The sequence below is a fragment of the Strix uralensis genome, chromosome 36 (assembly GCF_047716275.1).
Source record: "Strix uralensis isolate ZFMK-TIS-50842 chromosome 36, bStrUra1, whole genome shotgun sequence".
Taxonomy (NCBI): Eukaryota; Metazoa; Chordata; class Aves; order Strigiformes; family Strigidae; genus Strix; species Strix uralensis.
The window spans coordinates 1,176,603-1,199,120 of record NC_134007.1 but is presented as its reverse complement, the minus strand read 5'-3'; the positions used below and the strand labels follow the sequence as shown (position 1 = coordinate 1,199,120).

Sequence of the window (22,518 nt, the reverse complement as noted above, 5' to 3'; positions counted from 1 at the left end):
GGATCCTGGGGGCGTTGGGACTCCACTCACCAGGTGCTTCCCAATCCTCCACACCTGCACTGTCTCAGCTAGGTTTGCAATCTGCCCCCACTTCAGGAACCATGCAGTGCTGAGGAGGGCTTCCTGAGAGGCCTGCCAAGCAGCAGAGATGGCACCATCCCCAGGGCAGAAGAGCCTGCACCCCCCTCACCTTGGCAGAGCTCAGAGGCTGTCCCAGCCCATGTGGGGAAGATGCAGCAGCTGGGGACTGACACTGCAACTGGGTTCCACACCCTGGAAGGAGAAGAGGGCAGCCACAACCTTGGGCACCTCATGCTGCTGGAGCAGTGGTACAGAGAGCCCCAAATGTTTCCGAGCTGTTGCCAAGGCTGGGAGGAGGCTGAAGTGCTGCAGTCACCAAGGTGCGATGGCAGGACTCAGCCACAGGCGATGGATATGAGGACACACCTGCAGCTCCGTGTCCCACTTGGTTGAGCTCCAGTACCCAGTACCCAGGAGACAGGGCCAGACCCCTCTCCTGACTGCATCCCACACCGTCCCTCCCAAATCTTTTCTCCCCACGCTGGGGGTGCTCTGGAGTGTGCTGGAAACCCATCAGGACTTGAACGTTTGGTCCTTGGTGGCCCTGGACTGCTGCTGAGCCCTGTGGGACCAGTCAGGGCAGGTCTGGGAAATGTCTCGGCCCCTGCCAGCTGCAGGGCGGCCACATCCTTTCCATGACTGTGCTGGTACAGGGCTGTATGGAGGGGGTAGGGTGGGGCAGGACACACATCCCTGTCCTTCTGGTCAGCTGGAGGCATGGCAGGGGGAGAAAGGCAGCAGTGGGTGCACTGCAGACATGGAGGGGGGCTCCGCCTGGTCCTCAGGGACTCAGCAAGTTGGGCCTCAATGTGACACATGTTCAAAGGCTCCGGCTATCAGCAGCCCTGGCCCCTGGTGCTCAGGCACACCCAAGGGGTGCCAGCATCGCCCTCCCTAAAGGACTGGTCAGTGTGTTGGGAATCCCGACCTCAGCCACGTGCTTGTCTTGGTCGTGCAGGTGGAACAACAGTGGGAGCAGGCTCTCACACACTTCCTGCTTCATCTTTTCTTTGCTGCCCACCACAAACTCCATCGCATCTTGAAAGGTGGATGGTGATGGATTGAGAGCTCCCGCACAGGGTTTGACTCCTGGCAGGAGGAAGAGAGAAGATCAACCCCAGCTGCCCCAAGCTCACAGGTGAGCAAGGGGCTAGCCTGGCTGACATGGGCATGGACACCCCTGAGTCTCTGCCTCAAGCAGCTGCGGGCAGACCTGCAGCCCCTGCAAAATGGCCCCAGGCAGCCCTGCTCCACAGTGAGCAAGCTGTGGCCTGCAGAATGTCTGCCCAGGGGCTGCACTGGGCACGCAGGTCCCATGAGGGGGCTGGGGTCCCCGAGTCTGTGGGCCAGAGAGTGAGACCCTGCAGTGTCTATGGAGGGTGGGGGGTCACTGCCAGGGCAGGGTGTGCATCTGCAAGGCTCAGCATGCGGATGGGGCACACCAGCATGAGGCCTGATCCTGCCCCTGCCCCCCATGGCAAGGAGGTCAAGCCAGGGGACTTTCCTGCAGCAACAAGACAGGCTTCCCTGGCCTCCTTCACCTCTCCCATCTGTGGGAATGGGCTTCCCTAGAGCCCCCAGGCAGGATGAGGGGACAGAAAGGGGCAGTCATGAACCACAGCCTCTCCTCTCCTGGGCCCACTCCTGGCTCTCTGCTCCTCTCAGCCCCTGGGCACAGTGAGTACTGCAGGGGGAAAGTGGCACTGAGCAGCTGAGGGCAGCGATAGAGCTGCTTCAGCACAGGGTTATGATCTGGGGACTCTGGGACACAACGTCCCTCAACAGAGCACAGGTGCTGCGGTGGGAGGCACAAGTGCACAGGACAGTGGGCACAGACAGGGGACAGGGCTACAGGCACACCCTGCGGCTCTGCTAATGGGACACCAGGCTCTCCTGAAACAAAGAGCTTCACTCCACAGTCAGAATTCAGTATAACTGTTAAGCAGGTGTTCTTCATTCACAGCGCTGGGCAGCACTGGGGATCGCTCCACCACAAGTGCCACGCTTACTAACAAAACTCTCTGACTAATATACACAAAAAGCACACGTATGTATCACATTTCTTAGAAAAGGCAGTCTTATGCTAATGGGTTCTCAGAATTCATTTACATACTCTGAGCAGGCATAGTAAAAATAGAGTGAGGGTCTTCTCCCCTCCTTAGGGGTCCACATACTCTTCCTCACACTGTCCGTTAGTGAATTAGGTTTCTAGTGTCCATATCTGGTCATAGAGTTACTTCATGCATCCTTCAGCTCCTGTTTGTTCCAGCTCTCAGCACTTATCTCAACACTGGAGTCTTCTTAGACACTTGTTTTTTTAGGTTCCTGCTATTAGGGATGTACTCAGGGAGTTTTTCAGACTGTCCAAGGTCTGTCTTATCTCTACTGGGCAAGGAGTTAAAGGTTTCAAAACATCTTACAAGTGGGTAATGACTACAGAGGGTAGTTAGGAAAAAGGATAAATGAAATTATATACATTACAGCAAAATACAGGAAAAATACAGGGGAAAAAAGCTAGTAAAATACCAGTGATGTCTAACGTTAAAACTAAATGTCTTAAATTACAGGTCCCTGTAAATTAGCAATTTCAAGTATACTTGTAGCAGCTTCCCTTCATTTCCCCCCTTTTCTTTTTTCTAAGCAAATTCTTTTGCTAACAGAATTTTAGTCACTTCTCGAGCTTTATTAGTTCGACAGGGAAATGCTTCAGGCCAACTGGAATAGGTGTCTGTTAATATTGACAGATATCTATACCCCCCTTTTCTAGGCAATTCTGAGAAGTCTATTTCCCAACTTTGACCTGGAACACATCCTTTGCTAATATTTCTAAACTTTACTTGGTGCTCTACTTTTGGGTTATTTTTCAAACATGTCTCATATTTGTTAACCACATTTCTCATATTTTGAAACAAGTTTCGATCTATTATTTGCTTAGAGAGAGAATTATACAGAGCTTCTGTTCCCCAGTGACTTTTTTCATGTTTAATTTTACTAATGTCCATAATATTCTAAAGGGAACTATTACTCGATTGTCTTCTACTGTTGCCCAATTTGACTAATCAATTTTAGCTTTTTATCTTTTTCATCAGATTTTACTGTTTCAGGTAATGTTAGAGATTTTTTTAGGAATCAAACTTAATACCTCACCTTGTTCCATTGCTTGCCTTGCCTTATAACCAGCCAATTTGTTACCCACCTCCTGGTCAGTATTACCTTTCTGATGTCCTCTACAATGCACGATGGCCACAGCTGTCGGAAATCGGATTGCTTCCAAAATTTGTAATATCTGCGTGTTTAATACTTTTTCCTTGTGTAGTTAAAAGTCCTTGTTCTTTCCAGATCACTCCATGAGCATGCACTACACCATAGGCATACTTTGAATCTGTCCATATATTTACACGTAGTCCTTCAGCGAGCTCCAGTGCTCTCGTTAAGGCGATTATCTCCGCCCTCTGTGCTGATGTACCTTTTGGGAGAGGTTTTGCTTCTATTACCTGATCTGTCGTTGTCACTGTGTATCTGGCCCTTCGGACTCCATTTTTCACAAAACTGCTTCCATCTGTATACCAGGTATGGTCGGCTTCTTCCAACGGTTCTTCTTTCAGGTCAGGTCTACTCACATAGATGGTTTCAATTGTTTCTATGCAGTCATGTATAATGGGGTCAGTTTCCTATTTGTCACTTAGAAAAGAGGCAGGGTTAACTATTGTAGATGGAATAATTTCCACATCGTCCTGCTCCATTAGGACTGCCTGATATTTTAAAAATCTAGACAGTGATAACCAATGTCCGCCTTTTTGTTCCAAAACAGAAGTTACTGCATGGGAAGTGTGAACGATGATCTTCTGCCCCAGGGTAAACTTTTGAGCCTCTTGAATGATTGTGACAACAGCCGCCACTGCCCGGAGGCATCCTGGCCATCCTTTGCTGACTTAAACCAATTATTTGGAAAAATATGCTACTGCTTGCTTGTAGGGTCCCAATCTTTGGGCTAAAATTCCTAGGGCCACTCCTTGTTTTTCATAGGCATACAACCAAAAAAGTTTAGTCACATCTGGCAAGCCCAAAGCAGGGGCTCTCATCAGTTCTAATCTTAACTCTTTAAATGCTCTTTTGGCCTCATCAGTCCAGATTAATTGCTTCTGATTACCTTTCAATAGTTCATATAAAGTTTTACTATTAGTGCATAATTATAAATCTATAGACGGCACCAACCTGTCATTCCTAGAAAAGTTCAAAGTTCCTTTACCGTAGTTGGCTCTGGAGTCCTACAGATGGCCTCTTTCCTTTCAGTTCCAAACTGTCGTTGTCCTTTGGAGATGAGGAATCCCAAATAGACCACTTCTGTTTCAGGATTTCACAGAATCAGAATCACAGAAACATCTAGGTTAGAAAAGACCTTGAAGATCATCCAGTCCAACCATTAATGTAGCACTGATAGTTCCCAACTACACCATAACCCTAAGCACTATGTCAACCCAACTCTTAAATACCTCCAGGGATGGGAACTCCACTACCTCCCTGGGCAGCCCATTCCAATGCCTGACTACTCGTTCTATAAGGAAATTCTTCCTAATATCTAGTCTAAATTCCCTGGTGCAATTTGAGGCCATTCCCTCTTGTCCTATCGCTTGTTACTTGGTTAAAGAGGCTCATCCCCAGCTCTCTGCAACCTCCTTTCAGGTAGCTGTAGAGGGCAACGAGGTCTCCCCTCAGTCTCCTCTTCTCCAGACTAAACAACCCCAGTTCCCTCAGTCGCTCCTTGTATGACATGTGCTCCAGACTCTTCACCAGCTTCGTTGCCGTTCTCTGGACACGCTCAAGTGATTCAATGTCCTTTTTGTAGGGAGGGGCCCAAAACTGAACCCAGTCATCAAGGGGCAGCCTTGCCAGTGCCGAGTACATGGGCAAGATCCCTTCCTTGTCCCTGCTGGCCACACTCTTTCTGACACAAGCCAGGATACCATTGGCCTTCTTGGCCACCTGGGCAGACTACTGGCTCATGTTCAGCCAGCTGTCAATCAACACCCCCAGGTCCCTCTCTGACTGGCAGCTCTCCAGCCACTCCTCCCCAAGCCTGTAGCACTGCTGGGGGTTGTTGTGGCCCAAGTGCAGCACCCGGCATTTGGCCTTATTGAAGCTCATACAGTTGGCCTTAACCCATCGCTCCAGCCTGTCCAGGTCTCTCTGCAGAGCCTCCCTACCCTTGAGCAGATCAACACTCCCACCCAACTTGGTGTCGTCTGCAAACTGACTGAGGGTGCACTCGATCCCTTCGTCTAGATCATCAATAAAGATGTTAAACAGGAATGGCCTTAAAACCAAGCCCTGGGGGACACCACTTGTGACCGGTCGCCAACTGGATTTAACTCCGTTCACCACCACTCTTTGGGCCCGGCCATCCAGCCAGCTTTTTTACCCAGCGAAGCGTGTGCCCATCCAAGCCTCGAGCAGCCAGTTTTGCCAGGAGAATGCTGTGGGAAACGGTGTCAAAGGCCTTACTGAAGTCAAGGTAAACAACATCCACAGCCTTTCCCTCATCCAATAAGCAGGTCGCTCTGTCATAGAAGGAGATCAGGTTTGTCAGGCAGGACCTGCCTTTCATAAACCCCTGCTGACTGGGCCTGATCCCCTGGTTATCCATTATATGACTTTTAATGGCACTCAAGATGAGCTGCTCCATGACCTTACCTGGCACTGAGGTCAGACTGACAGGTCTATAGTTTCCCGGATCCTCCTTTCTGCCTTTCTTGTAGATGGGTGTCACATTGGCCACCCTCCAGTCCGTTGGGACCTCCCCAGTTAGCCATGATTTCAGGTAGATCATGGAAAGCGGCTTGGCGAGCACATCTGCCAACTCCCTCAGTACCCTTGGGTGTAACCCATCCGGTCCCACAGACTTGTGTGCATCCAAGTGGTGTAGCAGGTCTCTGACCACCTCCTCTTCAACTGTGCTGACCTCAATCTGCTTTTTGAGCTTTCTGTAATGACACTCGATAACCACTTAGTCCAAGAAAGTTCAGTAAGCTCACAGTCCATTCTTTACATTCTTCTCTTTTCTCTGTAGCTATTAAGATATCATCTACATATTGAAAAAGGATGCCATTACCTGGAGGCCTTTCCCAAAGTTCTGGTTCTCTTGCTAATTGGTTTCCAAAAATTGTAGGGCTATTTTTAAATCCCTGGGGTAACACTGTCCAGTAAGTTGAGTTTTACGGTTTTACGCTCTGAATCGGCGTTTTCCCATTCAAAGGCAAACAGATGGTGGCTTTCAGGGGCCAAGGTGAGGCCAAAGAATGCATCTTTTAAATCCAATGCTGTAAACTATTCCTATGTTTCTTTGAGGCTAGTTACTAAGCTGTATGGATTTGCTACTACTGGGTATAGATCTTCCACAATTCTGTTAACTGCCCTTAAGTCTTGTACTATTCTATACTTCCCATCCAGCTTCTTTATCAGTAAAATTGGGGTATTAAATTCTGATTCAAACCAAATTTTAAGAATCTTCCAATTATGTTTTTTTATACCTCTCCGGTCTTCCAATCTTAAAGGAGACTGTTTCATTTTAATTACACCAGAACCAGGTGTTAATTCCACTTTCACTGGCATAGTATTTTTGGCCTTACCAGGAGTTTCAGAGGCCCATACTCCTGGATACACTTGATCTAATATTTTGCCAAGTTCTGGGGTACCCTCAGTTTGTCTTTCCATTTGAATCATAGCTAAACTTAAAATTTTAATTAGTTGATTATTTTTACTCTGAGTTCTATTTTATCCTTTTCAAAAATTATCTGTGCCTCTAATTGCTCTAATAAGTCCCGTCCCAATAAGGATTTTGGAGATTCTGGTAAATAAAGTAATTTGTGAATTCCTATTTGTTTTCCAATCTTAAATTCAATTGACTGTAAAAAGAAAGCCTTCTTTTGCTGGCTAGTAGCTCCTATTACAGTTACAAAATTGTGACCTACAGGTATTAGTTCCTGATTTAATACAGAATATGAGGCACCCATATCTATAAGAAATTCTATCTGCTCATTCTGATTCTTTAGCTTCAATTTAACCAGTGGATCCGCTCGGGTAGATTCCCCAGGTCCCTGTCACTCCATTTCAGCAATCACTTCAGGCTTTACTTTTCTCAGTTTCGGACAGTCCTTTTTCCAATGCCCGCTTTCTCCACAATAAGCACACTGATCTGGTCTCAGTGTTGTTTGGAAACTTCGAGTTCCCACAGGAGGTCCTCCTTTACCTCTGCATCCAGGGAGTCTCTGAGGGCCCGCACTTCGTTCTAATGCTGCAATTGTTGTTATGGATATTGTTCTATTTAATTTTCTCTTATCACTGTTTTCTCTATTTCTGTATACCCTCCAGGCTTCTTCAATTAACTTCTCAAATCCCACGCTTCAGGCTCTTTTAGTTTCTGGAGTTTTCTCCTAATATCTTCCGATGATTGGCCCAAAACCAATGATACCAATTGTTGCTGCCCTACATCAGATGAGGGGCCTAAGGCAGTATATTTACTCATTGCCAATTGTAATTTGTCTAAGAATTCTGTAGGGGTTTCAGTTTGCCCCTGCTTTACAGTATAAAGTGCTGACCAATTTATAGCCTTTGGGATTGCATTCTCCAATCCAAATTTTATCCAATCTGGATATCGCTTTAACATGCGATAATCCATATTATCATTTGGATCCCAATTCGGGTCAGTCAGGGGAACATACTGATCAACTCCCCCTACCAGCATTCCAGCTGTAATCTGAGCCTGCACTTGGGTTTGGGCAGTTTTTAAAACCAGCTGTTTCTCATTTTCAGTCATTGCACCTAACATTATGTCTATATCTTTCCAATCTGGGTTTTGATTTTTAATTATTAATTCAAATCTGTTGGCAATCTTCAGTGGATCATCTCTATACCCTTTAACCACTTCCTTCCAAGCATCCAAGTCTCCCATATTAAAGAGGACTTTAACTGGTCCTGTTTTACTACGAGTTCGGGCAGTGATTGGGGTTGATCTTTCCATTACTGGCCCTGCCCCAGCGTCATTTTCCTCATCTGGAAATCCTGCAGGCAATATAGGAGGTGGCAGTACATAATCCTCCATCCTTTCTTCAGCTCCCCGGTCCTTCACTTTTAGACATCTTTCTCCAATACTACATGCTGAACAACATCGCTTCAATTTTCCCTGTTCCCTCTTTTTATTCTTTTCTAATGCCAAAACAAGGGGATCTTGAGGGGCCAAATTTCTACCACACTCTTTTTGCCACTCAGGATGATTTCTTAAGGTGAAAAACATATCAGCATATACCACCTCATCCCATTTATCATTTCTTCTGAGGAATAGCATCAATTGCAATAAAGTATCATAGGAATACTGTAGGAGTCGAGGTCCCCTACTTTACCAGTCTGCAGAAGTCCAGACATGTCTGGGCTGGGGGAACCTCAAGAAGGTGGGGAGGACACAGACAAGCTGGAACGTGCCCCACGGCTATGGCCCCTCCCAGGACACCACTAAGGGGCTCTCAGCGCCACCCCTGTAACATCCAAAGAAGAGATCGATCCTGCCAACTGGACTGGAAGGTCCCCAGCAGCCCAGCCCTGCCGGACGGCCAGGCAGGGTAGACTGGGGCAGACTCTGAGCTCTTCTAGGTGCTGCAAGGCACAGGCAACACTGTCTGCAAATGGGGAAAACCAGGACAAAATGCCAACTTCAGAAGAATATGTGCATGGGGACAATAGAGAAAAGACCCAGAGGGAATTCCAAAAAAGACCACGCGAACCAGAGGAACTCACCAGTTAGCCCATGAACCACAAACTGGATTTTGAGGTGCCAAACAGAGGGGTAGGGTGCTGGTGGGGAACTCCCTTTCCCCATGGCTGTGGGGGGTCTCACAGCTACCTGTAAGACCACTGTGGGGTGCAGGCTGGTGCTACATAAATTTTCTTGTCTTTAGGTTGATAACCTGACTGAATGTTTCCAAAGGCTCTGGCTGACTGAGTGAGGGGAGAAGTCAAGCGTGTGCTGGGACTTGTCCAAGTATGCTTGAGCCACACCAGCCAAACCCAGTGTGCTGTGCATGTGTCATGTCAAGGGATGGGGAAGGGGGTGGTGGTGGTGGATGTAAATGTATTGAATACGGTAGGAGCTGAGCAGGATGCACATGGTATGGAATAAGGGGTGGGGATTGCACTGGGTCTGGCTGGGATGGAGTTAATTTTCTTCTCAGCAGCCCCTATGGTGCTGTGCTTTGCCTTGGTGGCCAAAACAGCTTTGATATCACCCCAACACTGTAGCTGTTGCTGAGCAGTGCTTGCACAGTGTCAAGGTCTTCACTATTTCTCCCTCTGCCCTGACAAGCAGGAGGCTGGTGGTAGCAAGGGTCTGGGAGGGGACAAAACCAGGACAGCTGACCCCCAAGTGACCAAATCAATACACCACACCATATGACGTCACGAACAGCAATAAAACTGGGGGAGTGGGGGGTGTTCTTCAAAGTATCCTTTGCTCAGAGTCTGGCCGGGGATCAATCTCCTGCTCTGAGTGATTGCTGCTCTGCTTACTCAACTGTTTTTATCTCAGCCCATGAGATTGTTTCCCTCACTTTTCTCCTTCCACTTCCCACCATAATCCCGCTGCTGGGGAGTGAGCAAGTGACTGGGTGGGGGCTGCCACACAGGGTTACCCAGCACACAAGCACAGAGCAACTAGGTTGGTATGTGCTTGTGAGGCCACTGGTGCCTTAGTAGATCACAGGCTGGGAGCTGGTACATGGCTTGTGTAAGTGCTTGTGAGATTGCTGGTGCCTGAGTAGCTGATAGACCGAGCGCATGCACATGACTTGTGTCAGAGCTTGTGAGGTCACTTGTGCCTTCTTATCTCATAGGCGAGCAGATAACAAGTGGAGGGATGTGTGGTGGTCAGGTCACTGATGTCCAAGGTAGCTGATAGGCAAGAGGGAGCCAAATGCATTGGGTATGTACTTGTGATGTCACTCTTGGCTGAATAGCTGATTGGCCAGGACCAGGTGCATGGCCTCTACAGGTGCATGTGACGTCACCAGAGGCCGAATATGTCAACAGCGAGAACATGGCAAGAGGTGTATATGCACTTGTGAGGTCACTGGTGCCTGAGTAGCTGACAGGGCAGGAGCAGGCATCTGACATTGTACTGGTTTTGGCTGGTGTAGAATTAACTTTGTATTTAGCGAAATAGTGAGCGAGGGACTGTGTGGGGCTGAGCTGCTGGCTGGGGTTAAACCATGACAAGTACATGTAGGTTGTTTTGAGGTCACTGTTGCCTGAGTAGCTGATAGGGCAGGAGCAGGCCCATGGCTTGTGTCTGTGCTAATGAGGTCACTCATGCCTGAGTAGCTCACAGGCCTGGAGTAGGCCCACGGCATGTGTAGGTGCTTATAATGTCCCTGCTGCCTGAGCAGCTGATAGGGCAGGAGCAGGCCCGTAGTTTGTGTCGGTGGGTTTGAGGTCATTGGTGTCTGAACAGCCGATAGGCCAGCAGCAGGACAATATCAGAGGTAGATGCTATGACATCACCTGTGTCTGAGTAGCAGATAGGGCAGGAGCATGCCCATGGCTGTGTGTGAGCTTGTGATGTCACTGGTGCCTGAGCAGCTGATAGGGCAGGATCTGGCCCATAGCTTGTGTAGGTGCTTCTGATGTCACCTAAATGATCTTTAGACCGTGCCCAAATATGGCTTTTTGGAAGAACCATTGCCAGCAGAAGTCCATACACCACACACACGTGTGACAGTGTGACTCGTGCACACAAGCAGTGGCAGCAGGAGGGTGTGAGGTCACTGTCAGTGTAACTCATGAGCAAACAGTGGTGGCCATAGGAGGGTGTGAGGTCACGTCACCGATGGCACCCTGTGGCCATGGGGCTCAGTGCAGAGCAGCCGTGTGCATCAGAGGGGCATTGTGGTGGCCAGGAGCTGCCCGGCCCCGTGTCTGCAAGGCTGAAGGAGCAGCCCCTGCAGCCCTGGCTGGAGCTGTTGGGGTAGGGGGAGTTTGAGGGTACCAGAGGGATGTGCCTGGGCTTGGTGCCAGGAGGAAACCACAGACTTCCTGCCCGGGCTCTGCGGGGGGGAGCACAGGGAGCGCTGCGAGGTCACGTGGGCTGTGGTTTGTGCACCTGCAGGCTGCAGCTCCCGAGCCACCCGTGGGGAATAACGGCCCCTCAATGACATGCTGAGAGTCAGGGATATGTCTGAGCTGTGTGTCTGCTGCCAGGACAGGGACATGTCCCAGCTCCAGCTCCATCTCATTGGAAGGGACCTTCCGTGGGGCTCTCCAGGGAGGGACGGGTGAGTCAGCGCTCCTGGGATGGGGCTCTGGCCTGGGATAAGGCCCCTTCCCAGCTGATGCTCTCAGCACAAAGGGTCTGAAGCAGGGGCAGGGGCTGTTCCCTTCCTGACACAGCCCCCGGTGCAGTCCCAGCCCTGTTGTTCCCATGGCATGGGGATGGCTGGACACTCGCATGTTGGGCTCTTGGTTGTGCCCAGTATAGGAGATGCTCAGTGCTCCTGGTCCACACAGCAGGGTTCAAGGCATGAAAAACCCATTTCTCCCACTACAACTGACCCTGTCCTGTGACACCCCACCGCCACAGTGACGTGACACCTGCAGCGGAGCCATCCCTCATATATGGTCATGAATGGCACTGGAGAAGTTCATTGGAGGGCTGGGCTGTGTCGGAGGGGAGATAGGTCCCGATAATGTCTAAAAAGGGGCTGCTGCTTTGATTGGCTCTTCCTGTAGCTGGGCTGGCATCAGCAGAGATATATTGCCCTCCCGTCGTCATTGTCCCCACGAGTTCCCAGGAGCTGTGGCAGGGAGTGTGGCACAGCAGGGATGTGCAGGCAGGGCAGGAGGCTCAGGATGGGCACAGAGGGACTCCTGTCCCCTCAGATGCTGTGGCTGCTCCTCTGGGTACAGCTGTGCAGGGGTAAGTGCCATCTCCCTTGTCCCACAGCACAGGGCCAACAGGTACCAGCATGGTCATTGGGATCTATCAGGGAATGGGGATTCTTTGCAGGTGCCACTGAGAGGAGGGGCAGAAGGTGCTCAAGTCCCTGGACCCTGTGCCCACCTGGGTGGGAGAGAGTATCATCTCCTTCTCCAGCTGCTGCTGTTTAGGGCAGCCTGTGCATGGCTGCAATCAGAGACACCCTGTGCTGGGGTACCTTTTGGGACCCCCTGTTCCCTAGCAGTGAGCCTCTGGAGCTGGTGGTGGACTAGTGGGTGATGGAAGCACTCAGAGATCCCTACAGGGCACTGCCAATCTCTCGGGTACCCTGAAGGGTTTGTGTGCTGTTCCCTGCCCCCTTGTTCTAGGGATCCCTGACCCCACAGGGACAGTTTGTACCCCACTGAGGGAAGGGGACCGGAGCATCTATTGTAGGGGGACATCTTGCCTGGGGGTCTGGCCCAGTGCAGGGAAAGGGCTGACACCAGGGGTGAGGAGGGGATGTGGGTGCGGGGACATTCTGGATCCTCTCAGTGGGGACAAGGAAAGCCCTGGGCTTGGGGGTGGGTTTGGATGGTGCTGGGGCAGGCAGTTTGCATGGGAAGCTGCAGGCCTGGGCACATGGGGATGTTCAGGGGGTGCTGGGGAGGAGAAGGTGCCGAGTGCAAGGCTGGGCAGTGTGTGGGTGGCCATGGGCAAGAGGGCGGTAGCCATTGGGCTGTGAAAAGATGCCTTGTGTGGTGGGATGGCAAATGACTGAGCAAGTTTACATCTGGGAACCCACAGCATTGCACAGCCCATGAGGATAGAAGGGTCCCCTGAAGTGCCCTGGGGACAGCCTGGAGAAGAGTGGGCTCCCACCCTGGTACCTCTCACTCTACCCTGACAGGGAGTTCCTTGAGAGCGACAGTGCTGGGGCTTGGTGCTCTCCTGACCCAGTTCATGTTGGTGTTTGAAGGTGCTGTGGAGGTGAGGCTGGCAGATGGCGGCAGTCGCTGCGCTGGGAGAGTCGAGGTGAAACAACAAGGCCAGTGGGGGACCGTGTGTGGTGACTATTGGGACATGACTGATGCAGCAGTGGTTTGTAAGCAGCTGAGCTGTGGGTCTGCTGTTCGAGCTCCTCAGTATGGACACTTTGGGATAGGATCTGGCCCCATTTGGATGGATGATGTTGGCTGTAAAGGCACCGAATCTGCCCTGTCTGACTGCAGACACAGAGGATGGGGTAAACATAACTGTTATCATTCTGAGGACGCTGGAGTGATGTGTTCAGGTAAGGGGACAAGCTATTCTCCATCTCTGGGGTTGGGATTGTGGAAGGAACCTGGCTGTGCCCTCAGGGATCAACCGTCAGGCACCAGAGCATTGCCCAATGTGGCTGGTCACACTGCTGAGCTGGCACTGTCATTACTGGTGTCCCCAGTCCCTGGGGAAAGGCCAGTAGGAACCTGCCCAGGGTTGCCCTTACCGTGCCTGGCCCCTGAGTTGCGCAGATGAACCCTCCATCTCTGCCCTGCACTGTCTGTTGATTCCCATCTTTCTCCTCCTGTTCACCCAGGACCTGTCTATCGGTGCTGAGGGCAAGGTGCCCCCATGCCAGAGGCACCACAAGTGACTCATGTGGCCACCCACAGTCCTGGCCAAGGGCATGAGATGGATAGCTGCTGTTGGGTTGTGCCTCCAAGTAGACACGTGTCCCTTGACTGAAGCAAAGGGGTTGCTTGTAGAGGAGAAGCACTGGGCTTGGGCAGAAGAGCAGGGTGGCACGTGGCACCTCGTTCCTCTCCCAGGTCACCCCATGAGAGCCTGAGCATGGGGACATGGCCCCGTCCAGGCAGTGCTGACCTGCTGCCCAGCCTCTCCTGCCTGCCCCAACCCCTGGCTGCTCGGTGCCACGGGGGATTTGTCAGCACTTACTGTCTCTGCTCTGTGCCTGCCCTTGCACCGGGAGCTCGTGTAAGCCCAGGGCTGCTCTTCTGTCCACTCTCCTGCCTTCTGCCCAGCCATGGGCAGGGACATGCATGCCCAGCAGTGCACTCTGGCTGAGGCTGAGAACCTCTTTCCTGGGTGGGCACCTGAGCAGTACATCCTCACTGTACTTTTGCCCTGTGACACGTTCTATATCCCAGCAGTGCCCCAACAGCTCAAGACCCCTGTGGAAACAAGGTGGGCTTCTCGTGCCACCAAGGGGTTCCTCACGCCTGACCCTGAGCTCAGTGGGACAGAGGAAGCTGCACCACCCAACAGTGCCTGTGCCCTTTTCCCTCAACCCCAAGAGCTTTGGGTGTGACAGTGCCCAGGGACCAGTACTGGGTAGCCCAAGTTCTCTGGGGCAGCAGCAGTTTCTCTGAGAGATTCCTGTGGCTGTGGCTGTTGCTAGAGAAGCAAGCCCAGAAGTTCTGTGCCGATTTCCGAGGAGCAGCAGGCTGGGGCTGATGTGTTTTTGCCATCAGCACCCCCTGAGAGCAGCTGGGGATGTCGTAGGGCTTTTTGCCTGTGGCCACCTTGGAGATCAGTCAGGGTATTGCCAGAGGGCTGTGGGAACTCTCAGGGGTCTTTGGTTGCTCCAGAATCTCTCCAGCTGCTCTAAGGGGACAGCCCCTCCTGAGGACATATAGTGATCCATGAGGAGGACCTTTGGAAAACTGTCTGTGACTTAAACTTTGGTCCCAAAGGCACCCACATGGTTTGCACGGTGTGCTGTGGGTCTGTCACAGACACATAAGCTTGAGTGCCTGTTGTGCTTTGAACTCAGCTGGCAAGCAATCACTACGTGGCCAGACTTTCACCTCCCCCTCCCCTCTCCCCGGTGAAATAGTGGAGACACAAAAAGAAGAAAATTCGTAGGTTGAATAAAAAAAAAGATTTACTAAAAGTAACAAGAAAACATCAGTAATAGTAGTGAGTCCAAAGACGTGTAAAATGCAGCAGTGGCTTACCGAGCACGGCGATAGGTATGCAGCCCACCCCCCAGCAGTAATCTGACTGCACCAGAAAATCCTGCAAAACCGCATAGAGCGCACTAGAGAGAGCCCTCATCCGCCTATATACCCTGAGCGTGACGTCACATGGTATGAAATACTCCAATGATTGATCGGGATCCAGCCCTCTAGCTGTTCTCCCTCTCAGCCCAAGGGAATATAAATCTATCCTGGCCAAAACCCGGAATGTGCTGTGACGGTGTAGCGAAGGGGTGCAAGGGAGCCTGGATGTGTTTGTGTCACCAACACTCCCCCAGCAGCTTCCTCTGGGATGTGCAATGGGTGAATTGGTCACGGCTTGCTCAGAGGTGATGTGGGATGTGGGCATGTAACTGCCAGAGGGCTCTGGGAACTCCCAACTGTTTTGAGTTTTTTGCAGGATTTGTCCGTCTGGTGGAAGGGAGGAGCCGCTGCTCAGGACGCGTGCAGATCCATGACGGGGGACAGTGGAAAACTGTCTGCGCTTCCCACTTTGGTCCCAAAGCTGCTGACGTGCTCTGCAGGGAGTTGCAGTGCGGCGCAGCCCTGCCTGTCCCTGGAGGAAGTCCCTTTGGAGAAGGGGTGGGTCCCATCTGGGATGGAGAGCTGCAGTGTGTGGGGAATGAATCCCTCCTCGCCTCCTGCCCCAAGGGGTCGCCCAAGGACCAGCCCTGCACCCACGCAAACAGCGCTGTTGTCACCTGCACACGTAAGGACACAGGGAGGGGTGTTGAACACTGGGGCTGTGGTGGGGACTGGGTAACAGAGCAAGGGCCGTGCTGGGCCGGGGGTGAGGGCAGGAGGGGTGGATGGGGTTGTCTGCAGCATGAAAATAATGCAGGAGGAAAACAAGGGCATGTTGTCCCTCTGGCCTCTCTGCCAGCTACAGAGGGTACAAGAGCACCAATCCACCCTCATTCCTCCTCCTCTCTCCACAGAGTACACAGGGTTCAGGCTGGTGAATGGCAGCACAGTGTGTGCAGGGAGGGTAGAGGTCCAGGTGCTGGGGACGTGGGGGACCCTCTGTGCCTCCCGCTGGGATCTCTCAGATGCCCACGTTCTCTGTCGGCAACTCAACTGCGGGTTTGCTGAGTCCATTCCTGGAGGAGAGCATTTTGGGAGAGAGACTGGCCCTGTCTGGAGAGACTCATTCCACTGTGACGGGACTGAAGCCCACCTGCAGCAGTGCCCAGTGACCACCCTGGGGGCCTCACTGTGCTCCCAAGGGAACACTGCTGCTGTCATTTGCTCAGGTGAGTGCCAGAAGAATGTGCATTCAATCCATTTGTCATTTGTGTACAACATGGCCACCCAGGGCAGAGCTCCCGTGGCCATACCAGGCTGACTTTCTCCCTGGAGAAACCCTGCCTTCCCCAGGAGCCATCTGGAGGGCTTTCCCTGCTCAGAGTGAGCACTCCACTTTGGGACAGCTGAGGACTGAACGGAGGCAGGCATATGGCCCTAGGGCAGTGGCTTAGGCCCCAGTGCCACCGCCAGGCCTGGGCTCCTCTGTTCTCGTACTGTGCAAGTAGCTTGAGACAGGGCTGCAGGGCTCTGTTCCATCCCTCTGGCTGCAGACACCCACATCCCATCCCCACAGAGCCTCATCCCACCACCCAGCAGGAGCTGCCTGGGTGCCCCCAGCAGCAGCAGACCTGGGTGTGAGCTGCAGAGAGGGCCCAGGCTTTACCCTCACTTCTCCTCAGCACAAGGCTCAATCTTGTCCAGTTTGGTGGGGAAATCCCCCCTCTCCCCCCTCCCTGAAGGGTGCCATGCTCCCGGTGCCACCCATGGCTGTGGCATCTCTGCTCTCCCCAGGCTCAGTCAGCTTTGGATCCGTGCGGCTGGTGGGCGGAGGGAGCCGCTGCGATGGACGAGTGGAGATCTTCCAGGATGGGGCATGGGGCAGAGTCCTGGATGACCAGTGGGACGTGCAGGAGGCCAGCGTGGTGTGCCGGCAGCTGCGGTGTGGGGAGGCCAGGACAGCCTACAACCCCCCAAAGCCTGAGCGAGGGACAGGCCCAGTGGGGCTGCGAGGGGTGTGGTGCGCAGGGCATGAGGCCAACCTGAGTCTCTGCAACACCTCCCTGCCTGAGACCACGCTGGCGGCAGGGGTTGTGGAGGACGTGGGAGTCATTTGTGGGGGTGAGTGGCACTGTGCAGGCTCCCCAGGTGATGGTCTGTGCAGGCAGACAGTCCCTGGCAGCAACTGGGGATTGTACCCACTGCAGGGAGTCGGTGGCTCCGGCTGGTGAACGGGGCCGGGCGCTGCGCAGGGAGAGTGGAGATCTACTACCAGGGTATGTGGGGGACTGTCTGCGACGATGGCTGGGACCTGTCTGATGCTGCCGTCGTCTGCCACCAGCTGGGCTGCGGAGGGGCAGTGGAGGCAGCCGGCTCTGCTCGGTTCGGGGAAGGCTCCGGGCAGATCTGGCTGGATGGTGTGAACTGTTCTGGGACAGAAGCTGCTCTCTGGGACTGCCCAGCTGGGCCCTGGGGGCAGCACAACTGCGGGCACAAAGAGGATGCGGGAGTCATCTGCTCAGGTCTGTGCCAGGAGCTGTGGTGGGAGCCTGGTTCCTGGGGAGGCCAGGACGTGGGGAGAGCCGGGTATGGCTGAGGCTGTCCCTGGCTGCCCCTGAGCTCCTGCCCGAGCACATCCTGTGGACACGCATACATGGGCACCCTCAGTCCCACTGGGGGTCCTGGGGAGCTCAGCCATCCCCGAGGGTTAGTGGGAAGGGCAGGGGTGTCTGTCCATCAGGGACTTCTCTCTGACCCTGGGTGCAAAGGGGACGTGTTGGCCCTGCCCAGCTGAGGGCCTGGGGATGCAGAGGTGTCCTAGCTCCCACAACCCCAGGGCAGCCTGTTCCCCCTTTGGGGTCTTTTCCTCCCAGAGTTCATGGACCTGAGGCTGGAGAACAGTGACGGCTGCTCTGGACGCCTGCAGGTTTTCTACAACGGGACATGGGGGAGCGTTTGCTCCAACTCGATGACTCTCAACACGGTGATGCTGGTGTGTAAGGAGCTGGGCTGTGGGGATGGAGGATCCCTGGAAAGACGCCAGCCCTCTGGTAGGGAGTCTGGCCCTGCCTGGCTGGATCGCGTGCAGTGTGGGGAGAGAAACAGCTCCTTCTGGCAGTGTCCCTCCACTCCCTGGAACCCACAGTCATGCCAAGACCTGCGAGAGGAGACCAACATCACCTGTAACGGTAACTCTGATCCTCCCGGGTACTCATGTCACCTCAGATCCTGCTCCCTGCTGGCCATAGCCAAGCACAGATAAAGAGCTTGGAGGGGCTTTTCCTTTCCATGTCAGACCCTTCTGCTGCCAGTGGCACAAACATGACCACAACCACACATGTCCAGCAGCAGTTGCAACCCAGGTTGCCAGCAGCGCCTGGGGGAGGCAGAGGCATCTCCAGGTGAGGTCTCAGAAGAGACTAGAGAGGTTTCAGAAGAGCCTCCCCTCCATAGACAAGCTACTGCTGCGCTGTGAACCAGGGAGCTCTTGGGGCTGAGCACTCGGGGTCCCCCCACAGTCCTGTGCGTGTCCCCTGGATGACTGCAGTTCAGTTGCTGCCATAACCAAGATGGTACAGGAAAGCACAAGCAGAGCTCAGCCCCGCTCTCGTCTGAATGGTCCTCCAAACCAGCCCCTTCACCACAGTGTTTCCTTCTTCAGGGGGACGCCCAGAAATGCCCCTGGCCCCGTTGGCCCTGTGCCCCAACTCCACGAGCTGCACAGGTAAGGATTTTCCACTCTGTGTCTGGCAGGGCTCTGCCTGCTGTCCTGGTGCCATGGGAGGTCTTTGCCTTCTCCAGCCAGGGAGAAGATTCGTGCCGTGGGCGGTGAGGACGAGTGCTCGGGCAGAGTGGAGGTCTGGCACCGTGGCTCCTGGGGGACGGTGTGTGACGACTCCTGGGACATACAGGATGCCGAAGTAGCATGCAGGCAGCTGGGCTGTGGCCGTGCAGTGTCTGCCCTGCGTGAGGCTGTGTTTGGGATGGGGATGGGCCCCATCTGGCTGGAGCAGGTGGAGTGCCAGGGGACGGAGTTATCCCTGCAGGACTGCTGGGCCCGGCCTGGGGACAGCGGTGCTTGCCGGCATAAGGAAGACGCTGCCGTGCACTGCTCAGGTGAGTGGCAGGGCTGGGATGCCTTGGTCAGGCATTGGCAGGGAGCTGGGGAAGACCTTCAGTCCACGAGGTCCTGACATGGCCCCGACCTCCCATAAGCAAGATGGTTCCTGCAGAGTACAGGAGGCTGGTGCCAGTCAGGGAGCAGCCTCGTTGAACTGGATGTCCTTTGGCCACTCCCCATGGGGCCCTGCAGTCCCAGGGCTATCCCCGGTCTGCCTGTGCCTTCCTGCCTGCCTCCCAGAGCAGAGGTGCTGGGTGCTGCCCTGGCCTCTCTTTCAGGAACTACAGGAGGGGCTATTTGGGTTGGATATGTCAGGGACATCTATAGACACTCCATGGTGTGCTGGGGAGGAGGCTCCCCGCTCCCCGCACACCCAGTGTCTCAGTCCTGCTCTCTTTTTTCTCCTCTGCAGCTACACCCAGGATGGCAACATCCCCACCTCAAGCAGGTAAGTTGTCCTCCCTCTGGGGCTGGGTATCCTTGGAGCTGGGCTGTGACTCACAGATGGATGGAAGGGGCTCCTTGCTGGGGTGTGAAAGTCTCTGGAGGAGGCACTGGGGTGGTGGGAGGGTGTAAGGAAGAGTTGTCATTTCGTCAGCAAGGTGGAAGCTTCCCCAACACTCATTCCTGGGGCCCTCCAGCCTCTGCTGCCTTGTGTGATGGGGTCAGGACTGGTGCTGCCTCCACCTCTCCCAGGCCTGGTGCTGCCCCTTCCATTTTCTCTCCCCTGCAGTTCCCACCCGAGGCCGTCAGACCAGCAGCGGGAGAGTCTCAGTGCCCGTCATCATCTGCATCATCCTGGGGGCCCTTCTCTGCCTGCTCCTGGCCCTCTTGGCTGGGCAAGTGCTGAGCACCAGGGCTGCGCGCAGAGGTGGGTCCTTCCCCAGAGGTCACAGGGGGAGATACCTCCTGGAAGGACGGTGTGGTGTTGCAGGGGGGTGTCAGCGAGGGTTGTCAGTGAGAGGTACAGGCAGAGTGGGGACATGAGAATGTGTGCTGCCACCTTCACATGTGCTGCCCCACTGAGTGCCTGTCCGTGGGCCACCAGCAGCAAGGGCTGGAGAGAGCCCAGAGGTGGGGGGAGCTAGTGATGGGGCGAGGAGAGATATGGCAGAGTGGGGATGGCCAAGACTGGCAGTGGTCTAGGTAGTGCTGGAGAGGGCTCTGGGGCAAGGGAGATGCTAGGAGGAGTGCGGGGCAGCAGGGTCCATCACCGTGGTGTCAGGCCCCAAGCCTGTCCCTCAGCCCAGGCCTGCCCACCCCCAGGACAGGGGCCTTACTATGGACCCGTGGGGCAGACAAGGGCAAGCTCCAGGTGCAGAGGAAATGTGGGAGCTGCTCCAGGGTGACATAAGGGGGGCATGATCCAGGGGCCAGAGGGGCATGAGTGCAGTCTTCAAAGGGATGATGCAAGGGTGACGCTGCCCCAGAGGATCTCCACAGCGATGTTGCCCTCACGGGGGATGTGGCAGCCGTGCCTGGGCAGCACAGTGGGGCTGTGCTCTCAGAGCAGTCCTGGGCTGGCCCAAGGAACTGCTTTTGGGGAGCACAGTGTGATCCCATTGCCCCTTTGCTTGTCCCTGTGCCAGCCCTGCTTCTGTCCCCAGGCTCCAGGAGAGCTCAGGAGCCCTTCCTTGAGGCTGTGTATGAGGAGATTGGTTACAGCCCAGCTTTGGAGAAGCAGGCCAGGTTTGGTCACTCAGGTGGGTGTGGGTCCTCCCTGGAGGCACATCTGCAAGACCCTTTCCCCTGGCGCCAACCCAGAGCTGATCCCCTGATACGCCCCCAGTCCATGCTCCCTCTGGTGCTTGGAGCGTGGGGTCTGTGGGAGAGCATCCAGGTCCTGGGCCCAAGAGAGAAGCTTTCTCCCAGTCAGCTCTGACTGTCCCAGCTGGACAGCCCCTTTATTACTGCCCCTGCACCCCATGTGACACCCGAGGAGTGAGGGAAGGGGCTGTCCTAGGGCAGCTCTGGAGCACTTTTGGGACAGGGTTTGTCCTGGGGGAGCAGGGTGAATTCGCAGCCCTCCTCCCCATGCAGCCCCAGCTCTGTGGGTCCCTCTTCCCCAGCAGCGCTGACCATGAGCCAGGTCAGTGGGGCTTGCTCCATAACACCCACTGTGCTTCTCTCCAGGCTCCTCTTCAGAGCTGTCCCTGACCCAGCTGCAGCCCTACCCTGGGGTCAGCGAGGAGGAGGATGGTCTGGGATCAGCACCAGGTAATGGAGGCAGGAAGGGGTTGATCTCCCTGCAAACACATGATGGACAGAGGAGTCACTGAGTGTCACCGTTGGAGATGGGGAGGACATGGGCATCTCCTGTGGTGCTGCCAACCCCAGTGACTCGGCCCTGTGTCCCTGCGCACCCTCCTGTCCTCTGCTCCGCAGGACGTATCTTCTCTCTGTCACCAGCTTCCCTCTCCTTTCAGATGTCCTTGTCCTGCCCAGAGATCACCCAGAAGATGGCTACGATGATGCCAGAGAGGTTTCTGATCCGGGGGAGGGAGAGTGGGAAATGCCCAGGATGCCAGAGGAGGGAGCAGGCCCCAGGGATGCACCCAGAGGTGAGAGGGAAAGACAGCACTGCCTGTTCCTAGGGTGCCATCCCTTGAGCCCCCCAAGTCACTACTGTACTGAGGCCCAAACCTCCTGGGAAGGGGGAACCTGCCCCAGGAGGTTTCCTTGAAAGGCCTGGAGGTGGGAGAAGGAACTGAATGTGGTGAGGAGCAGGGAGGATAGTGGAGTACAGACACCAAGAAGTGAACTGAAATGTCCGCCCTTGCTGCTTGCAGGGGTCACCCCATGCTCCCAGAGAAGTGCCGAGATCCCTGGAGCTGAAGGAGACACCTTGTCCCTGTCCCCGGGGAGCATGGGCTATGATGATGCCGAAGAAGTGTCTGTGGCACATCCCCATGAGGACACAACAGCTGTGACACTGTAGCATGGTGCACAACAGTCCCTGAGCCCCAGGCCAGGAGAGCCCATCCCTGCCCTGCAGCTGGGTGCAGCTGGGAGGGAGGAGAGGTCTGTGCAGCTGGGAGAGCCGTGAGCACTGGGGAACCGACTCGCTTGACCTATGGGCAGCAGAAATCACCTGGAGTTTCCTCTATTTTTATTCCCATTTTTATGCTGTGCATCCTTATTTGTTCTTATTAAAAGTCTCTGGGGGCTTTGACCCAGAGCATCTCCTTGTCTGCCAGGTGTCAGGGCATCATCCTGAGGCTGGTCAGGGGAGCAGAGAACAAAGACACAGTGGTAGGGAAGGGCTGTGTCTCAGGGACAGCAGACTCAGGGTCAGGCTGTTGGGCTGCGAGAGCCCATGGACCCTGGGGAATAATCTTAGTGACAGAAATATTTCC

General features: G+C 54.2%; 1 protein-coding gene and 1 pseudogene across 1 annotated transcript; one reads left to right on the top strand and one right to left on the bottom strand.

Moving 5' to 3' along the window:
• The window catches only part of LOC141937026 (scavenger receptor cysteine-rich type 1 protein M130-like), a 115,514-nt pseudogene that overhangs the window by 43,654 nt on the left and 49,342 nt on the right, over positions 1-22,518 (bottom strand).
• On the top strand, positions 1,507-21,044 carry LOC141937013 (scavenger receptor cysteine-rich type 1 protein M130-like). The gene is made up of 14 exons (XM_074854431.1): positions 1,507-1,633; positions 12,427-12,489; positions 12,948-13,157; positions 14,062-14,274; positions 15,599-15,727; positions 15,957-16,271; positions 16,837-17,163; positions 17,250-17,318; positions 17,916-18,230; positions 18,704-18,766; positions 18,844-19,158; positions 19,575-19,610; positions 20,770-20,865; positions 20,977-21,044. Exons 1-14 carry the CDS (start codon positions 1,507-1,509, stop codon positions 21,042-21,044), a joined length of 2,346 nt encoding a protein of 781 aa, XP_074710532.1.

Excerpts from the sequence above, each read along its gene's own strand:
- LOC141937013 (XM_074854431.1), top strand. The coding sequence starts at position 1,507 with ATGCGGATGGGGCACACCAGCATGAGGCCTGATCCTGCCCCTGCCCCC. Across the intron at positions 12,490-12,947 it reads AGGGGACCGGAGCATCTATT|GGAGTTCCTTGAGAGCGACA; the intron begins GTAGGGGGACAT and ends CTACCCTGACAG. Across the intron at positions 13,158-14,061 it reads GGTTTGTAAGCAGCTGAGCT|CCATGGGCAGGGACATGCAT; the intron begins GTGGGTCTGCTG and ends CCTTCTGCCCAG.